The 24,920-nt window shown below is 41.6% G+C and overlaps 1 protein-coding gene across 1 annotated transcript in view; it reads left to right on the forward strand.

Annotated features, from left to right (window-relative positions):
* Positions 1-24,920, forward strand: part of reln (reelin) — a 98,113-nt gene that overhangs the window by 33,850 nt on the left and 39,343 nt on the right. Inside the window, exons 3-4 of the mRNA XM_039615723.1 lie at positions 7,407-7,545; positions 19,050-19,120. Coding sequence (XP_039471657.1) covers positions 7,407-7,545; positions 19,050-19,120 — 210 coding nt within the window. The remainder of the gene's footprint in view (positions 1-7,406; positions 7,546-19,049; positions 19,121-24,920) is intronic.

The following is a 24,920-nucleotide window of genomic DNA, read 5'->3' on the forward strand; positions in this document are numbered from 1 at the left end:
ACATTAATGTATACACATGCACAATAAGCCTCTCTTTGCACTTCTTCACCAGCACACATTTGCTGCTTAGCAGACCCCCAGGTGTTCTTTAATACCAGTTAAAGTCTTTCATTGATGTGGCAAGCCTCTTTCCCTCACATTTTCCCACAGAGTTTCTTACTCTCTTTCCCCCTGGCCGCTGGCATCTTTCACCACCCATATTAACACACAGCTTCCTCCTGGCAACGCTGTGCCGGACCCCCGCCACCACCTCAAAGTTGCCAACCTGTCTCCATGGTAGCATGATTGGCAAAGGCAAAGATGGATGCCATTTTTGGCCAATGGCAGAGCAGAGTGGGTCGTCATGTACCACGAGACCCTGCAGTGGTCCGACTGACCAGCTGAGGATGGCACTGTGGAAGAAGGGGTGAATGCACCACATCAGACACACAGAAAAAAACCATACATCCCATGGGATCATTCAGCAGCACAAAGCGTATGGGGTCCCTACTCGGGCTGTCACTACTGTTGTGATGTATCATTTATGTGGCTATTGTGTGGCCTTCTCTTGAAACGTGTTGACAGAGGCATTATATTCCAGCTTTTGACAGATTCCCATACATTCACAGGCTTTTAATAATACATGTTAATGCTCCAATAATTTTGTGACAGGTTAGAATCACCGCATGAAATATGAACCTTTAATTGGCTTTCTCGCCAAGTTATTTGGCGTGCTTTGCATTAGCTTTTTAAGTCTGAGCCAGTGGTAGAAAGATGGTTGCAAGGCTATTATCTGTCTGAGAGTGAGGATACGCAAGGTGATAAACATTCATCTCTGCTTTTTATGTGAAACTGACTTTTCTCTGTTAAATTAAGTGCTTAGTGACAAATATAAGATCCCTAGACAAATAATGGAATAACCTAATCTCTTTACAGCACATTACACTGCTTTGTAGGGTTTTAATGCTTTAAGCAAGCTGCTGTGCATACACATGCATTCGGATTGCACTTGTTTCTTGTTAGTTCAAGCGTACAGAGCCACATCCATGTCTGTGATTCTGAATGCATAGTGCGCGCGCTGTAGCGTTTTAAGCAAGCCAGACAAGTTTACAGCATTTACTGTTGATGGCAGGGAAGCAGCTTAAACACGTTGTTCAAGTGCCTTTGTGTCAATCATAGCGGGAAAAGCATGTTTAACTGTCTTGAACTGATCTTAAAAAGCACTTAGTTGGACACCATTAGACATCTGCTAGGCAGCAAATGGCTACTGACCAGATGTCAAATGGTGCGTATGGATTTTGGTAAATGTGCATTTCAGTTTGAATGGTGCCTTTTGAATCCCCAAAACTCTGCCACGTAGCCTAACTACCATCTCTAATGCCAGTTCGACCGGCTCCTGCTGGTCCTACAGTGTTAACTTGCTGCCAGGCTGAGCCACCGATTGCCCATCTGCTCCATCGGGGAGAATTCTCACTCCATCTATTTGACTTGTTTCGAGCTTGGCTGTGGAAAGCTCATTAGCTTTGCAAAGTGAGAAATAGAGAGATTTTTAAATAGGACATACACAGATGTGAACTGAAGTGTTTACATATTAAAAAATTAGAATGTTAAAATGTGGGGAAGTCTTTGTTAGCGGAGACATGGGCAGACGGAACATGAATAAATAAGAGGCGGTCAGCTTCCCACTTCTTTTTTCTTTTTTATGGATGGCTTTAAAAATTCACTACAATTACCAGCAGAGATGGACGTCGGAGTGACATTCCAACAACCAACACGTGACCCCTAAAATCCAGACACACCCATTTCCTGTGTTTTTGTGTGTGCGATTGAGTTCGTGTGTGGGCACGCTCGAGAGCGCATGTATAAGCAACTGCGTGCCCGTGTGCATGTGTGTGTGGGTTCATATTTATGAAACAAGGTTTGGCCCGTCATACCGTGGGAGTTAGCAGGTCATCTTCCCTTGCCATTAATCACTTCCGACAGCTCTTAAGTATCCAATCTACATGTGAAAGAACTGCATGTGTTTGAACGTGTGAACGCGCATGTATTTGCATGTGGGTATTTGACTGACAATGTGTGGATGGAGTATTCCTTCAAGATCCTCCTGAGGCTGCTTATTGAATTAGAGATGGACTCTGCTGATGCTAACGTGCAGCGTTAATGCATCACTGGTGGCATTTGTAATGCACTTATAAATTTACAGCTCATTAGGCGAGTTCTGCATGTAGCTGATGGCGTGATAATAGGACCCAGTGCGGATAATAAAATATCACAGTTAATGAAGCATAAAATGATTTCTACTAAAAAGTAGTAGTTTTGAATCTTTTTTTACAAAAATTTGCTTAGAATGCTCAACCAAAAGCTTTTCTCCCAGTCACAAAGTAAAAGATGCTTTTTAATTAACACTGCATTAAGGTTATCACATGGAATTCAGGGGAATCATCAGCGATAAAGGAGGTGTTTTTTTTACCAGATTTGGTATTTGCCAGCTGCTAATTTAACAAAGAACTCAGAGGTCAGCTGAGTTAAGAGTAATTTAAGGTCACAGGATGGGCTTTTTCTTTCATATATTTTCATTTCACAGGTACAAAAGAGCTTGTCGTGCTGTTTTTCTGCTTCTTCCCTGGACCGAATCGTGAATGTCAGAGCTTCTTTTATTTTTTCCTGTCCAGGTTCACTAAAGCTTGTTGCTTTACTGGAACATTTGAGATTTTCACATCGAATAATAGTGATTTTTCTCTCCCTCTCCACACCCAGACATGAAAGGAATAAGAGATCGTTATTTGCATTTTTATGCCTGAGTGTATTTTTCAAGTGGGAATAGAAATTCTGTGAGCGGTGTCAAGTCCCAGTGCTGCTGTGTCCTGGAGTGCATCAGACTGCCTTTTCATCTTCACCATAGCCTAAGTGCTCTGCTTTTCTTTAGCCGTACCTTTAGCTCTTCGAGAGCAATCGCTGTCTTTCATACTTAATTTCTTCTATTTTTTTGTCATTCTCTCATTAAGTTATGCCTTTTTTTAAAGCGGTGAAATCTGTGTGTGTTTTCTTTCATTACTTCAGAGTTGTAGTGCAAGAGTTTGTGAAGTGTAAGTTTCTAAACACACCTCAGTGGTGAGTGGCAACACTGCAAGTGCATGTAATTTTTCATTTAGTGAAAATGGTGGCTAGTTTTGTCTTTTTATCTCCTGCTGATTTCTCTGCTGTTCAGTCCCATCACCTCACTGCTCTTTTTTTTGTCTTTGTGGCCATCTACTAGTGTCTATTAGTCAAAAGAGCTAGACTTGTATTGCACATCGGCAAGGAATGCTCAAATTATGGGTTGTTGGAAATAGTCAAAGCTTTTTTTTTCTTAATCTGCAGCAAAATTGAACAATTAGAGCGAAACCTGTTGCCTTGGCTGCCGTTAGCTATGCCGGTAAATATGTGGCACATATCTGCAGTGAAACTGGTCTGGATTTGTGTTAAAAAGACAGAACGATGTATAGGTATGTTAAAGAGGGATAAGGCCTGCACAGAAACTATTTCATCTGCTCTGTATATCAGCAGTAAAGGTTTAATCATTGATATAGTGTGTTTATGTGCATTTCCTTGTGTGTATGATTGTGTTAGTATATGCTCAGAAGTAAATTGTGGCCATTACTCAGAGAAATTGTTGGTGATTTCAAAATAATAGCATTACGAGGTGATTAAATCCCATTCTGTTATTACATACCAGCACCTCCTTAGCATTGTTAAAGGCTGCGCTGCTGAACAGCTCATAAATCTGACACATTAGGACCACACAGCGCATGTACTTGCACGTAACAGCACAATATGTTGTCACGTTAAAGCGCTGTAAATGATGTTGCTTTGACGGCTGTTCAGTTAGAAGTTGAAAAGCATGATGTTACTGTGCTTGTTTGGGTAGGGGGGAATCTTGGGATGTCCCATTGGGTGCAGAAATCAATGTCTGGTCCTTGGTGTAAAAACAAGTGGTTGTTTTTCCTGAGCTTTTTAACCGACAGCAATGATAAGTAGATTTGTTTGTACCACGGCGCGCACATACACTTCAGTATAAATTTTATGCAGTGATACAAATGAAGCTCTGCACAAATACACACACACACACACACACACAGCTGGCCTCATCAAACAGAAACGTTTATGGTGCTGTCAACATTGTGTATATTTATGGATGCAATCTGTGAGGTCAGATTTATTACTGTCAGAAATGGGTGAAATTATTTCTTTTCAAATAATGAATTTTCAACCACACACACATACATACACAATTTTTACTTATTGATTTGCACATTGATTCTGGGGATATTAAAGCTTCTCAGTTATTAATCATTGCTGATTATACTTTCAGTGAAGTGAGTTATGATAGCAGAGAGGAGATGGTGTTTTGCAGGTTATACATAGAGGCGAGCCACTGCCGCTTAGAGCACATCTTTGTAAACAGATGGGAGAGTACGTACATTTTTAAACTGGCTGAATGTGTGTGGCCTCAGTGCTAGAGTGACTTACTGTTGTAATATTATGACAAATGCATTGCTGTCTGGGGAACGCATTTATGTGTTTGTGAATTGCAGCACAGTTTGGGCACCTCTTAGATGACACTACAAAGTCAGGTACAGTAGATAATTAAACTGTTCCAAATGTGCATACGATGATTGATGAGTCTGGTGGTGTCCTGCCCTTGGCCTTTGTGATATAAAGCAAAGATTGTGCGACACGATGTCATTTCATCGGTGCAATCATAGCTGGACACAGATGCTCATTAATAAGAGCACTGTCAGATTGTCAGCTCACAGGGAAAGAGGAAAGAAGATGGTTGAGAAAAAAAATGATAAGGGAAAGAAGTACAGAAAAGAGAACTGGAGCAAATGAAAGCAAGTAGAAATAAGTGAGCGGTTTATTTTCAGTTCAAATATGTGGACCAAAAACAATACCAGGAAAGTTTAAAAAAGAAAGTTAAAAGGTGGATGAAGACTAGATGTACACAAAGTGCTGGTAAGGGTTGTCAATCAGGGGTCTGTGATATGAAGAAGACTTTGGGTTGATCCAGGTAACTTCAGGGTTAATCTGGATCCTAAACTGATCTGGAGCAGTTACCATGGTGATATATGCTATTAGAAAGTGAACTCTATGGTGGCCCTGAGAGGCCAAACGGACTGCAACTTAAGAAAACACCAGCAATAAGAAAAATGCTGCAAAAGCACACAAAACACAACGGAAATAGAAAAAACAAAACAGAAATAGGAAAAAACACAAGGGAAGTGTTTCTGGGGAGACAATAACCCGACGGATCAGTTGCAGGAACCCAAAATATGGTAGGCCTGTTTTATCATGATTCATATGATGCTGATGACGGATTTTTAGGCTAATAGTTAGGCTAACACACTTACCTCTTACCTCTTCCTCCACTTCTTTTAAGTGTCTCCCAGCGCAATTCTTAGCATATTTTGGTTCCTGCAACTGGTCCGCCAGGTTATTGTCTCCCCAGAAACACTTCCCTTGTGTTTTTTCCTATTTCCGTTGTCGTTTTTCCTACTTCCGTTGTGTTTTGTGTGCTTTTGCTGCGTTTTTCCTTTTGCTGGTGTTTTCTTAAGTTGCAGTCCATTTGGCCTCTCAGGGCCACCGTAGAGTTCACTTCTTAATAGCATATATCACCATGGTAACTGCTCCAGATCAGTTTAGGATCCAGATTAGACATCAGCAGGAATTAAATCATCACCTGAATCAATTAATTCCCTGTTGTTGCCAAACAATTCTAGTATTGTGATCATAAAACAAGAAACCTATTTGTACTTGTTGACCTCATGTGAAATTTACAAATAGACTGAGCCTGTTTGAATGTTTGAATTCTGGTGAACACCACCGAGGTTGAAGCTGTAAGAATTAAAACTAAATCTCTCTTTTAAACATTAATTTCACTCTTTACTCTATGAAGACCTACTAGGACTACTGATGAAGCTTTTTCTGAACTGAGTGGTTTCTATTTGCAGGCCTGCCCATAGAACAAAATAACTGGGTGTGCCACAAGTTAGCGAGGAGGTGATCTCCGCCTATTCAGCTACCCTTGGAAAAACCTCTTGATTGATATTTATATACTGAGGTCATTAAAGGTAGAGGGGAGGTTGTCACATGTTATCTTTATGGGTGAAAGAGTTAATAAAATACTTGATTATAATCCATCAGATTCTTCCATGATTTAATGATAGAGTTATGGTATTGAAAAGCTGAAAACTTACACAGTTGGAATTTTTACCAGTTTTACTTGATAAAATTTTACTTTATTCTGCTTGATTTACTTTATTAAAATAAATCTTTTTCAGTCGTACTGACCAAAGTGCCCAAGTTCATACAAAGTTCATACACTGCTTTTAAAATGACCCCTTCATATAAATGTGATAGTGTGATGGAACCCTGGGTTCACTTAGCGAGGTGATAACCAGCTTTGTGTGGCCACTGAAGGGTATTTTGAACTTATTTTGTAGTACAAGGTCCTAGAAAAGAGGGAAAAGGAACAAAGGCAGGAAGTAAAAACAATAAACCTTTAAATCGCTAATGCTGAAATGCATAAAGGCAAAGACAGGAGAACATAGAAAGCACAGAAAAAAACTGAAGCACAAAAGAGCACAACATTTTTCCACCACTGATAGTCTCTTATATTACACGGTTGCTTGTGGCTCTGTCTTCAGTGTTTGTGCTATAAGAAATTATTAAGAATCTCTCTTGCACTCTTTGAGTGTGCTTTGTTTCAGCAATTATTAATGCAGCATTTTATTTTATAGCAGTGCTTTGTGCAAGACAACACAGAAAAGTCAGTGTCCTTCGTTATTGTGATTTTATTTTTATTTATTTTTATTTTTATTTCATTTGTTACAGTATAAAAGCAGCCTGGACGGACTCGCTTCTTAAAACCTCGGTTCATCACAGCGACATTGTTAACATTGTTTTTATATTGTAGTAAAAGTAACTGTGAGTGTGCAATAATGCAGCTGAGTGTGGATTAATTGAGGATTAGCTGACGAGCGTTTGCTACCAAAAAGCATTGTAATGCAGAAGGCCATGAATTAAATGTAATTCAGGACACCACATCTGTTCTCTTGTAATCTTTTGTCTTTGAGTAAGGCTGCTCGACAGATTAGCTAATGGATGCGATGTAAATTTTGTCAACATAAAAGCAGACATGACATTTATGGCTTTGCAAGTTCCTTTTTCTGTTTTCGTGAGTGGATAATCTAAGTTTTAGTACAAATGGAAACCAGCTGGTACCTATAAAACAGGAAATAATTCAACCATAGAAAACTGCAGCAATTTTTACAGCCTTTAAATTGCAAGCTGAAAGGAAACAATTTCCCCCAAAAAATCCATCAGCTGAACCTTCACTGCTAGTCCTCATGTCTCCTCATGTGTCTTGCTTGTCTTCTGTGCCGCAGGTGTGATGCCAGATCGTCAGTTTGGTGGAACCCAGTTTGTCTGCAGCGTGGTGGCTTCCCATGTCAGCCACCAGCCCTCTACGAGCTTCAGCTTTGTCTGGATCGCCCCACCACCTGGGACTGGCTGTGTCAATTTCCTGTAAGTCATATGTATTGAGACAGAAATGGCAGGCGATGTGATCTTTTGTTGTGCATCACTTAGACTGTATCCAACCATGCTGGTGTTGAATTTTAGAACTAAACACCTTTATATTTTATTGAACAACTATCACAAACTCACACGCATCTTTATTTTATCATTATTTCTGATGCATTTTCTTTAAGCGCAATAGATTTTAAATACCAAAGATGCTCTGAGAAAACAAACATGCATGGATTACTGCACAAGGTTAGGCTTCCTCTACCATTAGAGGAAAGTAATTAATATTGAGCACCACTGTTTCACCAAGGAAAGTTGCGCTTGGCTGGGCTTTATGTTGACGAGATGTTAAAGTGGGATTTGGTTAGTGAGAATGATGCCTCTGTGTATCTAAAGTAAAGTTAGAGTGTATAAAGTCAGGAAAATGACCATAAAGCTTCTTTGATCGACGACCTCAGTTAACACTTTCCTGATAAGTTTATGGTCTCCAAGTCGTATTGAATACAGCTTTTCATTTCTTTTGTAAATCACGGTCTCTGTTGCACAAGAGAAGATCATCACGTCTTATTTTAAAATACCAAACTTCAGAATCCTTAGTCGATTAAAGCATTAGCAGAGATAATGTGTACAGAGGTGCAGTAAGAATATTAATACTCATGTGAGCTGTTTGAGTCGCGTGCTCTGCTCCTTTACTCGCGTGCATGTAGATAATATTTTGGCACTATACTGACTTTATATATGTATCTAACCCAAATATAAGCTATAACTATCTGTTAATGTTGTGTTGCCCCATATTGACCCAGAAAGCTCGAGAGAGGTTTATCAGATGACATCATGGGTGTTGCTCTCTCTGAACCACAGAAAAGATGTTAAAAGGCCATCCTGTCAGAGAAAGCCTGCACGGTGACTGGAAAGAGGTTAAACTGGGGACATAGTATTTGTTTATATCCTAATTGCCTTGCTCAACGTGACCTGTGCATTGGCAGGTGCGATGTGTGCCCTGCTGAGAATTCACGGAAATACCTCCGTCCTCTAATTCACTGTGACCATTTCTCATCGGAAAACGTTTGACTGGCTCATCAGATCCACCCATCCCGGGAGGATGGGTGTGTTACAGATAGTAAAGATACGCACACATATCCTAACACATTTTTTGCCCCCCAAAAAACCATGATACTCATCTTCTATGATTTTACATAAGGGCATAATATTTATTGGAAGCTTTATTGAGATTTATAACCCATTGCAACAAATCTGGAGCATTGCACAGCAGCTCAGGGCCACTGGATTGGTGATGTTGTAAATAGTACTCAGTCTGTTTCCCTGGACACTGCAGGTTGTTTGATTGGTGTAGGTGGAAAGAGCTCTAGCCAAATATGTTTGAGAACAGCCTTGAATTTTCCTTTTTCTATTTTTCTTTCCGCCTCTGTCTTGTCTTACTTTTGAGCATTTTCCTCAACTCTCTGCCTTCAAAACTACCACAAACTTTCTTTCCCTCCTGTTCTCTTGGCTTGGTGATTTACAGCCCCTTGCAGATAGTCAGTCAAAATGCAATTAGCAGCTGTTGCTGGAGAAGTGTAGAGGAAAAGAGAGGATTCCTGTAAATCCAAAGTCACCACAGCACCACGTTAGAAAAATCTTTGAGAAATCGACCCACAAATTTTTACATTGCATATAATTTTTATTAGGGTAAATGCAAATGTTTGTGTAGGTTCTCAGTCATCCAGGTCATGGTATTCTGAGGAGCTTGGAAAGTAAACAACAGGACTTCTTTAAGTTTCCTGAAGATGTTTCAGCTCTCATCTCAATGACTATATTTACATGAAGTAGAGTTCAGTGCTTTTTCTTTTTTTAACAAAATGAAAGAAAAGGAAAACTCATTATCGTTCGATGATTTTTAATTCACAGATAGTCTGCAGTTTGACTTGGCTAATGCCTGATATTTTGCTTTTTTATTACCAGTCATCCACTTTTAAACCGTTTTATTTTCAAGGGGATTACAAAATTCCTATCAATGCTTCATAAAAAACACAACTAAATTAAACAGTTTGGCTGTACTCACAAAAAATCCCTCAATGAATTCCTGGAGGGACGCAGTCGTCTATCAGACGGAGACTTTTGTGGACAGACTTACATAAAAAGATTCAGCTGGGGAATTTGCTAAAGTGGAGCAGCCATTTAGACAATATCCACTGAGCCAAACAGATTTACTGGCTTTTTTTGTCTGCCAACAAACACATTTACTGTTGAGTGTGTGTCAGCTTACAAGGACCGTGTTTTTCAGTATATTTGTGTGTGTGTCCATGCGTGTGCTGTGTGTTTGCATTTGAGTGTAAACCACTGAGCAGCAGTGTGCCAGTGCGGATGACAGTGGGGTTGGCAGGGGGCCATGATTGTATGACAATAAGGGCCCCTGCGGCTGACCTTATCAGAGTCAGCCAGTCACACTCCAGCTGGCTTTAGACTGTTCCTCACACACAGACATTTAGACAAACACTCTTACCGCACCCCTGTTCCAGTTCGCAGCTCCCATCTCCAGCAGTATATCCTGGTCTCCAGAGCTGCCTTCTCTGGTTTCATTCAAGGAATTTAAGATTCAAGGCCTTTCTGGCAAAGGCCAGGGACACTTTTGGTGCTATAATTGATCAAAAAATTGTCACCTTAATGGTCCATTCCCTGTGAAACTCTCATCTGTCATATAAAATTGCAATAAAAACCTCTCTAGACACAAAAAATCTTGAATCCATCTTCTTTACAAGTCAAATTCCAGTAGTCCCATAGGTCCATAAAACTGTAAATACCCAATATAAATCCGTAATCTTTTCTGTGGTGTAACATCAGCAGCTCTGCAAACAGTCTATACCATATCAGAGATGAACATGACAGTCGTGACATAGCAGATTGGTTTTTGACTCAGCGTTTTGAAGCCACGACATTAGCATTTAGGTAGCTGCCATGTTTTATTTATATGTTGTTTCTTTGAAAGACCCATTCCCTTCATACAGTAGCTACTGAGTTAGTTATATTTTAGTGCTGTTTAGTTGGGCTGCATGTGAGTCTGTGGGGATTAGCTGGTTTTTGAAGCCAGCATCAGGTGGCCTTTTGGACAAAGGGCAGTTCTGGCACTTTAGAACTGGCTTCTTTTTTCAGTCCTGGTGGTTCAGTACAATATTGTAGCCTCATCACTGACCAGCAGGTGCTCTGTTTTCAAGTCCGACTATACACTTTGTACCACTTTATTAGAATTAGGCACTCTGCAAATACCAGGTTGGAGCCCATTTTGGCTTCAGATTGCCTAATTTCTCAATTCATGTCATAGATTTAACAAGGTACTGTAAACATTCCTCAGAGATTTTGGTCCATATTGACATGATAGCGTCACACAGTTGGTGCAGATTTGTCGGCTGCACGTCCAAGATGTGAATCTTCCCCTTCCATCATATCCCCTAGTTGCTCTACTGGATTAAACTGGTAACAGTGGAGGCCATTTGAGTACAGTGAACTCATGATTTAAGTTTTGTGACATGATTGGTTTTCCTGCTGAAAGAGCACACTTTGGTCATAAGAGAATTGGCATGTTCAGCAACTATAGTGATGTATGCTCTGGCCTTTAAGTGATGCTTAGTTCGTAGGAAGGGGCCCCAAGTGTGCCAAGAAAATATTCCACCCTTACACCAGCCTCACCAGCCAGAACTGTTGATACCAGGCAGGATGGATCCATTCGTTCATGTGGTTTACACCATATTCTGACCCTACAGTACAAATCATGACTTCTCGGTCCAGGCAACATTTCTCCAATTTTTCATTGGCCAATTTTAGAGAGCCTGTGTGAACTGAGTTTCCTGTTTGTACTGACTGGACTGTCACCTGCTGCAGTGGGTGAAGAGATGCTTTTCTGCATACCTTGGTTGTAACGAGTGGTAACTTGAGTTATTCATGCCCACTAGCTCGAAACAGTCTGGCCATTATCCTCTGACCTTACTCAAGGCTTTTTCACCCAGAGAGCTGCCACTTTTTCAGACCATGCTATGGAAACCTTAGAGATGTGTGGGAAAATCTAAGTTGATCAGCACTTTTTAAACAACAGACACCGACAACAACCGCATTCAAAGTCACTTAAATCACCTTAGTCCTAGTATTAGTCCTAATAAGCAGTTATAACAGTTGTACCTAATGAAACGGCTGGTAAATGTACTTTTTTATTAGTGCTGTCAATGTAATCTCGTTAAAATGACGTTGAACTCGCTGTTTTAAATGTAATTTCTTTTTTAAAGTGATTGAAGTATTTTTCTTGAAAGAACTGACCATTTTTGAAGTATTAGAATTTAGTTAAAAGTTATTTGTCTTTGTATCATGTGTCACATTTCACTGACTCAAACACTGTTTACACCGTTTGTTAATTCAGATAAGATCTTATAGATCAGTGAATTTAAATATAAAAGAAATAACTGTTTTTTTTCTAGATTGTACAAAATGTAAATAATGAAGCCTCCTGCCCTTGCCCATGGCAGTACTTCCTTGATTGATACAAGGGCTATTTTCCACGAGTGTTGTCCATGAGTGTTTAAATTAAAGCCAAAGACGCGACATGTCCTTCAGAGAACTGGAGCTGGTCCACCGGTGCATTAATATGGGCCCTGTGAGCAGTTTTATGGGCTATATTGTGGGAGTGTTCCTGGTAACTGATCTCTAGCAGGAGTGATAGAGTGCAATGACGTGGGCATCCAGAAGAACTCATTTTCTGGGTGGCTGTAAATTCCCACCTAAAAAGAAGGAGAGGCCTTGGTGTAGAAGAGGAGAGCAGATGAAAGGAAGAAGCAGAGGTGGAGGGGAGAACACAAACTCGCATACAGACAGTCCAAAAGTGCTTGTACCCTTACACCTCGCTGAACAACGCTACTTTGTCAAGCAAATTTGCATGCCTTTGTTTTGCCGCTGGAGCAGAATTTTCAATTTCGATGAACAGACAGAAGTGATGACACAGAAATGGATCGGATATCCAGCAGTCTGTTGTCTTCAGTTAGTGTCATAGGTGTCTTCGGTTTACATTCGGTCATTCAGCCTATTTAAATGGAAATGTATATGCAGATCATTATATGCAATGTTCTGAATATATACAAGAGAAAAGGTTGTCGGAGGAGAAACGGAATATGTCAAGGTATGAAAAAAGAACAACCGAATATTCCTATGATTACTAATATTACTGTTATTTAGTGTAATTACTGTGGGCTCGAAGCCTTGGTTGATGCTTTGAAAGAGAAAGACTTGTTAGAGAAAAGCGCAGGAGGTGTGTAATAGGATTGCTTTGGAGCAGGACACAGTGAAAACTAAAGCTTGCTGAACTTTCTTTGCAAAACAAACCGTCAGGTCAGGGAGCTCTATCCAAGCTAGAGGTCATCAAAAATCAAAAACAATCCATTAATATATGGAAGTGAACAGTGGGTCGAAATGCAACTCTTACTGTTACGCTGAAAGTCAGGATTAAACTTTTTTATACACGTGCACGCCAACTCACAATTCAACAGCTGCACAAAACAGTCATGGCCCACTTTTGTTCTTCTTGCAGACATGAGAGTCCACACTGTTGTATAATGTACTAATTACTTTGCTGTACTAAGAGAGGTGAGAATGGTTAATAGCTTCTTCTGGCAAAAGCAAAGATGCACTGGTGTGTTGCTTTCATTCTTTTGCTCTGTTTTGCTTCACTTATAGCCTCGAGGCAATCAGTGTGAGTGTTTGTGTGTGTCTGTGTGTCCATGAGTGTTAAAAATCTGTTCCAACAGATAGCTTCAGAGAAACATATTTAACAAAAAGCTTAGCACCATGTGTAACTTTTGATGTTATAGATTGCACATGTGGATGTGTATGCACGCTCATGTGTGTTTGTATGTGTCGTATGTATGTATATATGTGCGTGTGTCTGTGTGTGTGTGCACGGGCGTGTTGCGGTCCTTTGCACCGTGGCCCTGTGGGAGTCAGACAGCTGCTGGGATGAAGATTGCTTTAATTACTGCATGCGAGCCCCCTTTTCTAAAGTGTTCCCCTGGGGAAACGGATGTCTGCAGATCTAATGGCACACTCTCTCTCATGGCATACTGTTATGTTTTATATGCACGCATGTGTGTGTGTATATATAGATCTGCGTTTGTATGCAAACACAGATTTCATTCTTATCTATATCTCTGCTACCTGTTGTTTCTTTTGTGGGCTGGAGACAGACTGAAATCATTGTTAGGGGCAATGTGAAAGGTATAATTAAAAAAAACAAAGTGAAAGAGAGAGAGAGAGCTCATACTCTCTCTCTTGTCTTGTTAGCTGTGATTGAAGAGGAATGGTTTCTGTGCTGTAATTATGCCGGGTGTTGTGGTGTTGTTGGTACTGCCATCTGCTCAAAGTAAGCAGGTCTGTGAGAACATAGAGTTTGTGAAATATATAGTGCACTATTGTATATACTGTACAGACTGCTGCTGCATGGGAAGAGCATTATTTGCGTGCTTTTGCAGCATTTGCTTAGCTCTCAGGGAGCTACATGTGAAATAATAACAATGGTTGTATTGTTGCAGTGAGCTTTTAGGCACTCTAAAAATGTTTTAACATCCAGAAATATTTAAGTTCGAGTTTTTATTTCACCTTATAATAATTTGTCTGTGTCTTAAGCATCTAGCAGAGTAATATTGACAGAGAGAATGATAGACAGCTAATTGGAGGTCAAGGGTCAAAGGACTGACAGGTGATCTATCTCAGCCAGCTTCTAATTTCTCTGGGTATTCGTCAGCTCCATTGATTTGTTGTTATTCAAGTCAATCTTTGAGTCTGTTTTAACATATAATCAGTAGTTAATGAGCTCTCCTCGTCATTAAAGCTCCACATTGGCCCATAGCCTGTGGCAGATTAACTGTAGACACTTGGCCAAGGAACATGAGGGATCGATTCAAGCCAGGTAATCTCATTTTGGCAATGTAGATACAGATATATGGGGGAGAAATGTGAACGATGACAGAGGACATAAATCCGACCCTTTTTTTTCCTCCCGCCAGAACCAACTAGAGCTGCAAATCTGACACAGTCCGTCCATATAATTCCAATTTTCATATATCACAAATTCCCATATAAGACAGCAACTCTTATATCTAACATATTCATGTTCTTAACCTTTCGTAAACTTTTCAAATATCACAGTTTCTCAAATTTAACGGTAAATCTTGGACATTTTCGGGACAACCCAAGCTCCTGTTGCTGTTGACCGTAGACGTCTTTCCATTATTGATATTGTCTTATTTCCCCAGGGACGGCCCATGACCCCTGTAATTATGTACATACCCCTGTGTACACAGAGGCACACATACACACAGATATGTATGCATCAGCGCTCTGATCAATACTGCCACGTATTGCCCACAACACATAAGTGCTGTACCGTCATCGCACGGTCTTATTATCAAGAGAGCGGGCGCTGTCCTACCTGCTGGGATGTTGACCACCTTAACAGTTCCAGGTGAAATAGAGCGTGAAGACTGAAAAAAGGCAAGCACTTGATTTTAAATGCAGCATAATGAACCAGGGAGAGCTCGGCTGCCCCAAATGTATTTCGTGTCAAATTATTCATTCGCATTCTGCACTGCCCGTTCTGTGAGCGCGCACGAGATATAACAGACACGGTCGGTCAGGGATTCATCTCCGTTGCTGTTGACACTGGGTAATTACAGCTCATTCTTCCCCGTCTCTTCCTTTTGTCCTAAAGAAAAGGGAACATAGGCTTTAAGATTTTGTTGAATTCGTGTATTTTTCAGATTTTTAGTGTAAAATAACATTTTACATCATTTTACTGCTGCTTTTTCCTCAAGTTTAGAAGAAGTCAGTTTTTAGCAGCACAAGCCTTTGTCTGCACTTAAAAATCTGCAGTTTTTACAGGCTGCTTTTTTTTTGCCTTCCTTGCATATTTACTCCTAAACACTGTTGTTTTCCTAATCTTCCTAATTATTACTCGCTAACAGTAGTCAAGGTCAATTGCTCTTCTCCTCAAGCTGTATACCGAGCAATAACCGCTCTTCTTCTGGCTGTATTCTGAGCCATAACTCTCAATGACCCTGTGCTAACAAGCAGGTAATTTGCCAAACAACTCCCAAATCCCTCTTCAGCGGAGCTTCATTAAATTTGCATGTTCTCCGAAAGCCTTTTTCAATTAATTAATTTAGGGGCAGTCAGAGGGATAGGGAGTAATGTGATTCCACAAAGCCAACTGCACCTTCACAGTAACGAATCAAGACTACATTTTATTTTTTATCAGAGCTCCTGATTGCCGAATGTTCTGGAAGACACCAGAATGTGGATTTTGCCCGTCTCATTACTTCTTTATCTTTTTCTATTGTCCCTGATTGCTGTGTCATAACCACAGCTGGTCCTCAACATGGAAGATAAATCAACCAATTAGCGTGTATTATTTTAAGGGCTAGGTCCAAATGCACCAAATCAGTGCTGGCGACTAGAACTCTACCCCACTGAAAGTCCTCGTATTAATCATGATTACCAACAGGAATAGTGAGCCGGGAGAGAAAATGATCTTTTAATTGGGATTTGAGGAAGAGAGGATGAGAGTGTTGACTAAAGTCGTATCTTGTAGCTATATTTAATATGTATATGGGTTCGTGTTCTTGGGTAAATCAGCTATATTCGCACTGCGTTCATATAAATATATGTGTATGCGTGCATGTGAGAGTGGTTTAGTAGAGAGCTGTCAAGTTGGCTCCTGGGGGATACTTATGGCCGACAGCAACATGCAATCTAACATGGAAGACATGCTTGGTAATTACCCACTCGGAGCCCTTTTGGGAGCTTTTTGAGTGACAGCCTGTCCATCTGCATACATGTTAAAACTCGTATATGGCTTCAAGTGTGTGTGCCCGTTCCGGCCTTTACTCCAGTGCTTCGCTATTTGACAGCAGATTGTGGACTTTGAAAGACAAGGCCATCTAACCCCCCCCCTCTCCCGTCTCAGTTTCCTCGAACCTTATAACCCAACCCCCTCCCCTTCCCCGTCCATTTTTCCATCTTTCTTTCTCTCGTAGATCCCAGCTTTTTCTTCATCTTCCTCAATCCCCCCCTTCTCTTTCCCGTCTCAGATTTTCTCCTTCAGACTAATGAGAGGAGTGAGGATGACACTTATTCTCAGAAGATGAATGATCCCTCGGTTGAATCAGAGAAGGGAAGAGAGTGGAAAAAAACCACCAACACATTAAGGCCCTTAATTGCCCCACCCACCCCACCCCTCAAAGAAAGTCAAATTAACATTTAGATGCGCAGTAATTGTTTTGCATGTATCGGTACTGTTCCCTGCCTGCGTGTGTGTGTGGCTACCAGAGTGGAGACGGTAATGAGAGACACACTGAGGAACCACTGGAGTGTGACGGCAGGACAGAGACGGCGTCGTGCTGTGCTGATCACACACTTGTCGGCTCAGACTAAATGCCCTCTCCTGGCTGCTGCTTTAATGACATACATCTTATTAAGTCACACCAACCTCTCACATACTTAAAGGAAATATCTCTCATTGCTATTGAATATCTGCCATAGTAATTGTTCTATTATTTGTTTTGTGTCTTTTGGAGACTAAGAAAGCATTTTAAATTTTATATTACATTTGCAAGTGCCCCCCCCACACACACACACACACATCTAGTGTACTTGAGCAGAGAGTGTGTTTAGTAAATATTTAAGGGCCTTGTTCCTACATCCCCACCCGCTGTTGGTTACGCGCCATCTTTTATTCATAAATACCAGCCTCAAATTAGTTTTCATCGAATTCTGAAATATGAGTGTAATTAAGTGTGTTTTCTCCCCACTCTGCGCAAGCACAAGAGGTCTTTATTAATTAATAAGGGGGTCTATTCATTATTCATCAGCTGAGACAAACGTGTAAATGCCTCGGCACCCATAAAAGGCAAGTTTGGACTGTAGGGAAGGAAAGAGGAGTGATGAATAAGGAGAAGGAAGCGAGTCTGTGAGCCTCACAGGTGACTCAGACATCCACCATATCGTCTACACCCTCCTCTCCTCCTATACAGTATGTTGACTGGGTGTGGCGCAGCATACAGAAAACTGAATGGCTTCAATCAAGCTTTTGATTTCTACTTGATTGATTTCACATGAACAGCTGTAGTGCACTGTAACATCTGTACAGTACGTTGCACACACAGTGTGAAGGAGGCCTCTTACAAGTATCCCTTCAAGAGAGTGGATCAGTGTATGCGGGTGGTGTACATAGATGTGTTTGAGTGTGTGGGAGGTCGCTCAGATTTACAAGCCACATATGATGTTAATAATTAATGCCAAAGCCTGATTAGGGCACTTTTGAAAGTTTATCTGTGTGCCCAGTGAGACAACTTTTCTCCTCTCATGATGGACAAGCAGTAACAGCGCGAGCAGACCCACATTAGAGCTGCGATATTTCTCCCTTTTTATGTTTTCGACCTCAGTCACACCGCAGTTGTTTTTCATCCGTATATTATGCGGGAAAAATGTAGGTTATATCGTAGAAGTGGGGAGTTACGGCTTTTACTGGCCATCTAAAAGTGTAGTGTTGTTGCGCAGAAGTTTCCTAACTGGTCTGAGCTTCAAAGGGCTCTAAAACTTATATTTTTCCCCATAACTCATTTCAAGGTCTCTCTGAAAATTGCAGCTTTTTTTTCAGACCCAGTGATCTTTGCGCCTCATTCTCCCTCCTGATTTATGGGCTTGTGTTTTTTTCACGTTTTATTATATCTGTCTTCTCCTAAGCTTTTATATAAACAACATACCAAACGTTTTTCTTTTACTGTTTTTACTACGATTAGTACTACTACAGCAGCAGTAGTATTATTTTTTTCGTGGTTATTATTTTTTGAATGGACAAGGTTTCTGTACAGCTTCTTCAGCATGCTCACAGTGTCATTCTGCTGTCACAGATTACAGTGGATCTCATTCTACAGGACAGTAGAGCATGTCTCAGTATCTGTGTAAAATATCTCGGTGCACTCTGAACAATTTCACCCTCTTAGGTTTTTAAAGATTCTCCATTTTCATATGAATAAGGCATTTTATGGCCACCTGAAGGAAATTCATATTACGTTCTCTATGAATGACACGCTGCATACAGCTAGATTTACACAGACGTGCAAGGAATGCAGTGTGTCAGTGCGAGGAATGATGATATTGGATATTGTATAACCCATGCTCTATTTTTACTGTAATGGCCTGTTTGGTACTGTTTGTCTGTTTGCTCAGCAATGCCTTTTCACTTGTTTACCATTTCTGTCGATATAAGTATATAAATGCATCTATCTGCCTTTTTTTACCTTCAGAATTACACCATAATGCCCTTCAGGAAAATGCCCCTGCTTAAAATATGAATATCGAATTAAATATTAGAGGAAATAAGTAAACTTTTCATCTTTTTGTATTTTTATTTTTAAATAATGATTTTTCTCTCCTTCTCTATTTCTCCCGTCTTTCCTTTCGCTTTTTCTCAGCGCCACGGCAACATATCGAGGACAGATCCTTTTCAAAGACGCGTTGGCCCAGCAGCTCTGTGAGCAAGGAGGTGAGTATCAGGGATGTTGCATGCATACCTCTCTTTGCAGACACATGCATAATGAATGTGTGGGCTCTTACAGATATATTTTCTATCTGTGCATAGTACTATATGTTACATGTGCACCAACTTATATGCATAATGCTCCTCTGTCTCACTTCCTACTACTGTCTGTCAAATTGTACGCATACATTATCGAAATATGGCAAAGCAGTTGATGCGCTGCTTCTTCATGACTGTGCCATTGCAGCACTTCCTGGCTTTCTTTCTGCCTAATGATGCAGCCAGAGTCAGAGATATTCGGGTGTCCTATGTTGCCAGCTTAATTTCAGCTTATGCTAAACTCAGTCCCCCCCCCCCTTTCTCTCTCTCTCTCTCTCTCTCTCTATGCCGGAGATTTATGCTTTATGGCCAACACATCTTACATCCACTTTCTGTGACAGCCTTAAGTAGCTATTGACAGACAGTGCAGTCCCACTCTGCACGCTGAGTGTGTATAATTGCTTGTTTACAGGAAAGAAGCCTCCCTCCTCCTCACTCAAGAACTCCTCCTTTTGGATCAAAACTGGACTTTAATGCTGAAAGCAGAGATGTACAGTAACTGCAGTCGAGGGTGTTTTTGCTAACTGTTTCGGAGTAAAAATTTGAGCCGCATGCTGAATACTTAGAGGAGAACTTGGTCTTTATTACATTCAAAGTAATCGTTGTACTTGGTCTCCGAGGGCTCTTTATTACAAGTGCACATCCCAGTAGGTCATTGGAGACGCTATCCACAATTGCAGCACATGCCAAGCAGAGAGTGTTCAAATTCATGCCTTCGTGCCACTTGGAAGAGATGAGGCACAGAGCCCAGTCAGCCCAGTCAGGCCTGGAAGAGCGACAGAGAGAAAAAGCGACAAGGCTCCTCTCCTTTGTCTCCTTGCCCGAGAGCTCATCCTTTCACTCCCAGTGACACACTGCCCCAGTCTTTTCCCTGTGCACATGAAATATCTACAGCCAACAACAGTCATTTACTTGTTTAGTGCCAAGGCCCTGCGGTATCACACTAACACACAGCTACTCACAGCAGACAAGCTGAAAAGCAGAGATTTAGACGTTACAAGGCCTTGGAGGACACAAGCTGTAAATGGAAATGGACAGAAAAACCAGCAGTCAGGTAACACACTAAATGCAATCTTCAGGGAATGTGTACAGGTACGACAGGGAGAGAGGGAACCGAGATCGGATAGAGGATGGCGAAAGCGATGAGAGGTACAGGGGAGAGGTAGTCGAGGAATGGTAGGGCTATAAATTGAAGGTGTATCTGCGACATTTGGTGATGGAAGATAAAAGGAAAAGGATGTTGGAGATGACGAGACGGTGTTGATGAAAAGCTTGAAGGTCATATATTCCAGATTTAAGTGTTTTGTTCAGAGAAGGAGGGGTAATTAAATGTCATCACCAAAAATAAAGAGTAGATTTGAATGGTTGTCCGACCTTGTTGCAGGCTAATTGACAGCAAATGGGGCATCACTCATTGTGATGCCGCACTAATCCCGAAAATCTGAATTATAAATGAGAAATGAATCTGCCACGGGCAACAAAAGTCAAAAGGAGACAAGGAGAGAAATGAGGGAATAAGTGAGCTTCTGATTATTTTCTTTACATGAAATGATTGAAGCTGATTTTATACTGCTATAAACTGCATTTATGTAGTGATTAGTGATTTTCTCTCAAAGTGCTTTTACACCCACATAAACACATTCATCATTTTTAATTTTTTGTCCATACGGCTCGCTCCATTACACATACACTCAAACACCGGTGTCGTTTTGGTGTTCAGTGTCTTGCCCAAGGACATTTTCTGAGCCGCGGGACACTTCCTGAGCCACAGCCACCCCCGCTTTCGTCTCCTTTGGGTTGTCCTAACACCAACGAGCATCATTTTTCTTTTCACCACTGACCTAACTCACAGCCAGTCAGATTCTGTTCCCCTTTACAGACCAAAACCTGCCACTTCAAAAGAGCCATGCACCTTTAAAAACACACACACACACACACACACAAAACTGCAAGGTTCAGACATTAAAATGAAACTTGAGAAATACTTTGACCTCACATAAACCGTGTGGTTATAGAACCAAAGCTGTTTAACCGTACAAAGTATTATCATGCCAAAACCAAGTCAAAAAACACTGAGGAGACTTGGACATAAATCATGGTTACTGTCTCATTTTCCCCAACAAAATCTGAGTTACCAGCAGGTAAGACAACTGTCTCTAGATTTTTCCTTTCTGCCAGAACCAGAGGTTATTTTTCTGTTTTCAGTGGCAAAGAAAGTGCAGGGGTGTGGGCGGGGAGCTCCGAGCAAAGTTACTTCAAATCTCCACATTAGCATTCAAAGTGAAATAAAAGATATGGGGCCAGCTCAAGCCACTTTAGAAGTTCATATGCTTAAGACTCCAGCTTTGAAGAGCTGAAGAAATGAAAGCTATCTAAAACAGGGTTATGATCCACGGAGGAGGGGGAGGGAAGTTGAAAAAGAGAACGTAAGGATAGACGGAGCGAAGCGGAGGGCAGGCAATCAGAGCCGATCAGATGGGGCGAAGACTTTAAGAACAAATGGACAGATTAGCTAAAGAGATAGAAAAAAAGGTCAGAGTTTGAATTAGATGGCCAACACAGATAATTCAAATAAATTCTAATGTAAATATAAGATTTAAGGATAAAGAATGGAGACGGGCGATATAAGCCTTAAACGCCTGACATGCAACACTTTGCTTCTCAGTAACAGAAAGCCCCCCAAAAAGCCTGCTAAGACATAAGCAAGGACTGGATTTGTGTGTGTGTGTGTGTGTGTGTGTGTGTGTGTGTGTGTGTGTGTGTGTGTGTGTGTGTGTGTGTGTGTGTGTGTGTGTGTGTGTGTGTGTGTGTGTGTGTGTACATGTGTGTAAAATAATCTGTCTAGCAGAGTTGGGGGATGCCTGGTCCCCGACACACTGCTCCCCCCTGTGCTTACAGCTCCTTTCTGCTGTGCCAGCACACTTCTCTACCCCATCCCTTCAATCTGCCTCCAATTCATTCCTCTAACATCCCTTCCAGTTTGCTTTGATCTACACCCCATTACTTTACCCCAACAACCTGCACAGGGGGGGGAAAAATCCCCATATTTTGTTTTTATATGTGGATTCTGAAGTCGGGACGTAATGGGAGTCTGACAAATTCTGCTGCAACCAAATGAAATGCTCAGCACGGCGGAGTAGTTTGTGACACCAATCAGCACAGGCTCTGAGAGATGCTTTAAAGCATGATGTGGCAAAATTCAAATTACCCCTGCAGTTTCAAATAACTGAAGGTATAAGAACAGATTGGGGGGGAAGCATCTACTTATGACTTATTAGCGGCCAAGGTGGGGGATGTAGAAAGGTAGGGAAGGGCTACGAAAGGGTGCTCTCTGCTAAAGGGTGGAGTCATTGAGGGTGTTGAATAGCGCTGTAGGCCGTCCATTAGTTCTATCACCTGACAGCAGGGCCAGCAGTCCCTGCTTTCTGCACAGCATCCCCAAGTCGTCTCATTTCCAGCAAGAGAATAAATCAGATCTTTATGGGCCTGGCCAAGTGCACTGCACCCCAGATGGATTATTAAAGGGACATATAACTCAAAGAGGCCACTGCTCCCTAAGGGGTGCCTGATCACAACGCAATAGGGAAGGGACGGGTGGCCTAGCCTCTCCCACCTCCTCGCCACCCACCCAGTCTGCCAGCCAGCCTGCTTCCCTGGCTGAGTGCCATCTTGCTTGCCATTCCATATAGCTCAGTGGCACAAAAAAATTTGCGACCTTGGTTCTTGGTTTGTCTCCCTCGCTTGGCCTGCTGACTCCCTCCTGTAGCCATGTTTTCTCGTATTTTCTGCTCTTATCTGTTCTTCTGAATTAAAAAAAAATAATAATCTTTTTCCAATTTTTGTTGTGTAGTTTTTGCTGGAATTACTTTCATTGCTAAACATTACCAACCGAGGGGGGATAACATGTTAGAGAATAATGCTTCTAACACACTGACAGGAACAAGAAGACAAATAAGGCTCTCTTGTTTTTTGATTTTCTTCCATTTTTGTGAAGAAGCATGTGTAGCGAAGAAAAACAAAGATAACGTGGGCACTGAGGTGTGAGTCTTACTTCTTTGGTGGTTCAGACCGTAGACCTGTGATTATTGTAATAACTCCAATTAGAGCTCACTCGGCCGCCCTGTTTTTGCTGAGTGGACTGGAGTGGCTGCTATCTAACCTTGGAGAAGCGCCTCTTTTTAGTCACCGCAGATCAAAAACAACAGCTTCCTGCAACCTGGCACGTTAGTAATTGCAACCACCGGTTAGACGAGAGCGACATGACTTCAAATGCACTTCGCGTCATCAAGGATGTGAGTCAGACGAAGGGGGAAAAAGCGCAAATAAGATGAGAACAAGGGAGTTTGGAAGAGTGGATGCAGTTTACAGGGTGGGGAGAAAAGAGGAGCAAGAGGAGATTAGAGCTGGAAGGCGAGGAGACGGAGGGGGAGAAGATTTAACGTGACTTGTGCCCCGCAATCTTTGTGCCAAGATGTCTGAGTCTGCCAAAGCTTATGCTCGTTTAGCCCCCCATTGTAGCACCCCAACCCTGCTCATCAGCACCCATGTGCTTTGAGCACTGGTGCATTTTACTGAAAAGGCACTCTTATTTGTTTCTTCTGTTTATTTGTGTGCATAAGTGTACATGTGTATTACAGAGAATATCAGAGAGGGTTGGGTCAGCTGTGGAAGGCAAAGTCATCTGTGTATGTGTGTGTGTCTGCATGCCTGTGTATTTAAGCCCTGGCCAGGGAGATACAGGCATTAGCAGAGATGAGCTGCTAATAGAGGAGGCAGTAATTGAAGTCTTTAAGAAAGTGAGAGGGGATTAATCCAAGTGAAATGAGCACCACTGTCTGCTCTCGATGCGCAAAGGGTTAGGCAGGGAGAGACAGGACGGGTGCGGATGGAGGGGGTGAGAAGGAAAGAGAGATTGTGATAGAAGAGAAGTGAGAGAGACAGCAGGAGAGTGTGATGAAGCAGGGAGAAGGAAAACTGTAAATGAGGCCTTTTTGGAAGCTTCAAGGGATTATCCACCCAAAAAAAAATCTTCTGGGCCTTTCTCCAGCCAAATGGCCTCACTAGATAGACTGGAGGAGATTTAGAAGGGTTTGTTTAAGCGCGCAAGAGAGGAGAAGACTATACAGAGCAGAATTATCTACCAACCAAGCGTTTGCGACTGCCTGTTTGAGAGGATGGATTACGAGGAAATGAGTTTAAGTACGTGCTCTTTTCAGGTTGAATACGTAAGATCAGCACATGGCCGTGTAAACTGAGCACACAATCGTATGGATCATTTTTATTAGAGGTTAATAGGAATGTAAAGTAGATACAAGAAGCATGAAAGAGTCACACATGCTTGAACTGTTGGCTTCTCTAAACATGTTCTGCATGAGCAGATGCTGGAGGATTAGAAAAGGACAAAATAAGATGGAGAAAGGGGGGAAAACAAAACCCTTTGATCTGCTTTTAATGGGCTACATCACTAAGCTGGAGCTCTGGCCTTAGCTAAGCTAAGCATCGGGGGCCACTAGAGCAGCAGCAGTGGTCACAGTGACTGAACCAGCCAGCTCTGTCACACAGGCCACTTAAACTTCTACAGTCAGCATGAAACTTTGCCACCACTGTATGAATAGCAAATCCACTTCTAAAAGCCCGGCATTTGGATCCAGTGGCGAGAAATGAGGGCAGCTAAAGAAAGTGAAAGCTGAGCTTAAAGTAAAGACGT

Source organism: Oreochromis aureus, linkage group 7 (genome assembly GCF_013358895.1).
Source record: "Oreochromis aureus strain Israel breed Guangdong linkage group 7, ZZ_aureus, whole genome shotgun sequence".
Classification (NCBI taxonomy): Eukaryota; Metazoa; Chordata; class Actinopteri; order Cichliformes; family Cichlidae; genus Oreochromis; species Oreochromis aureus.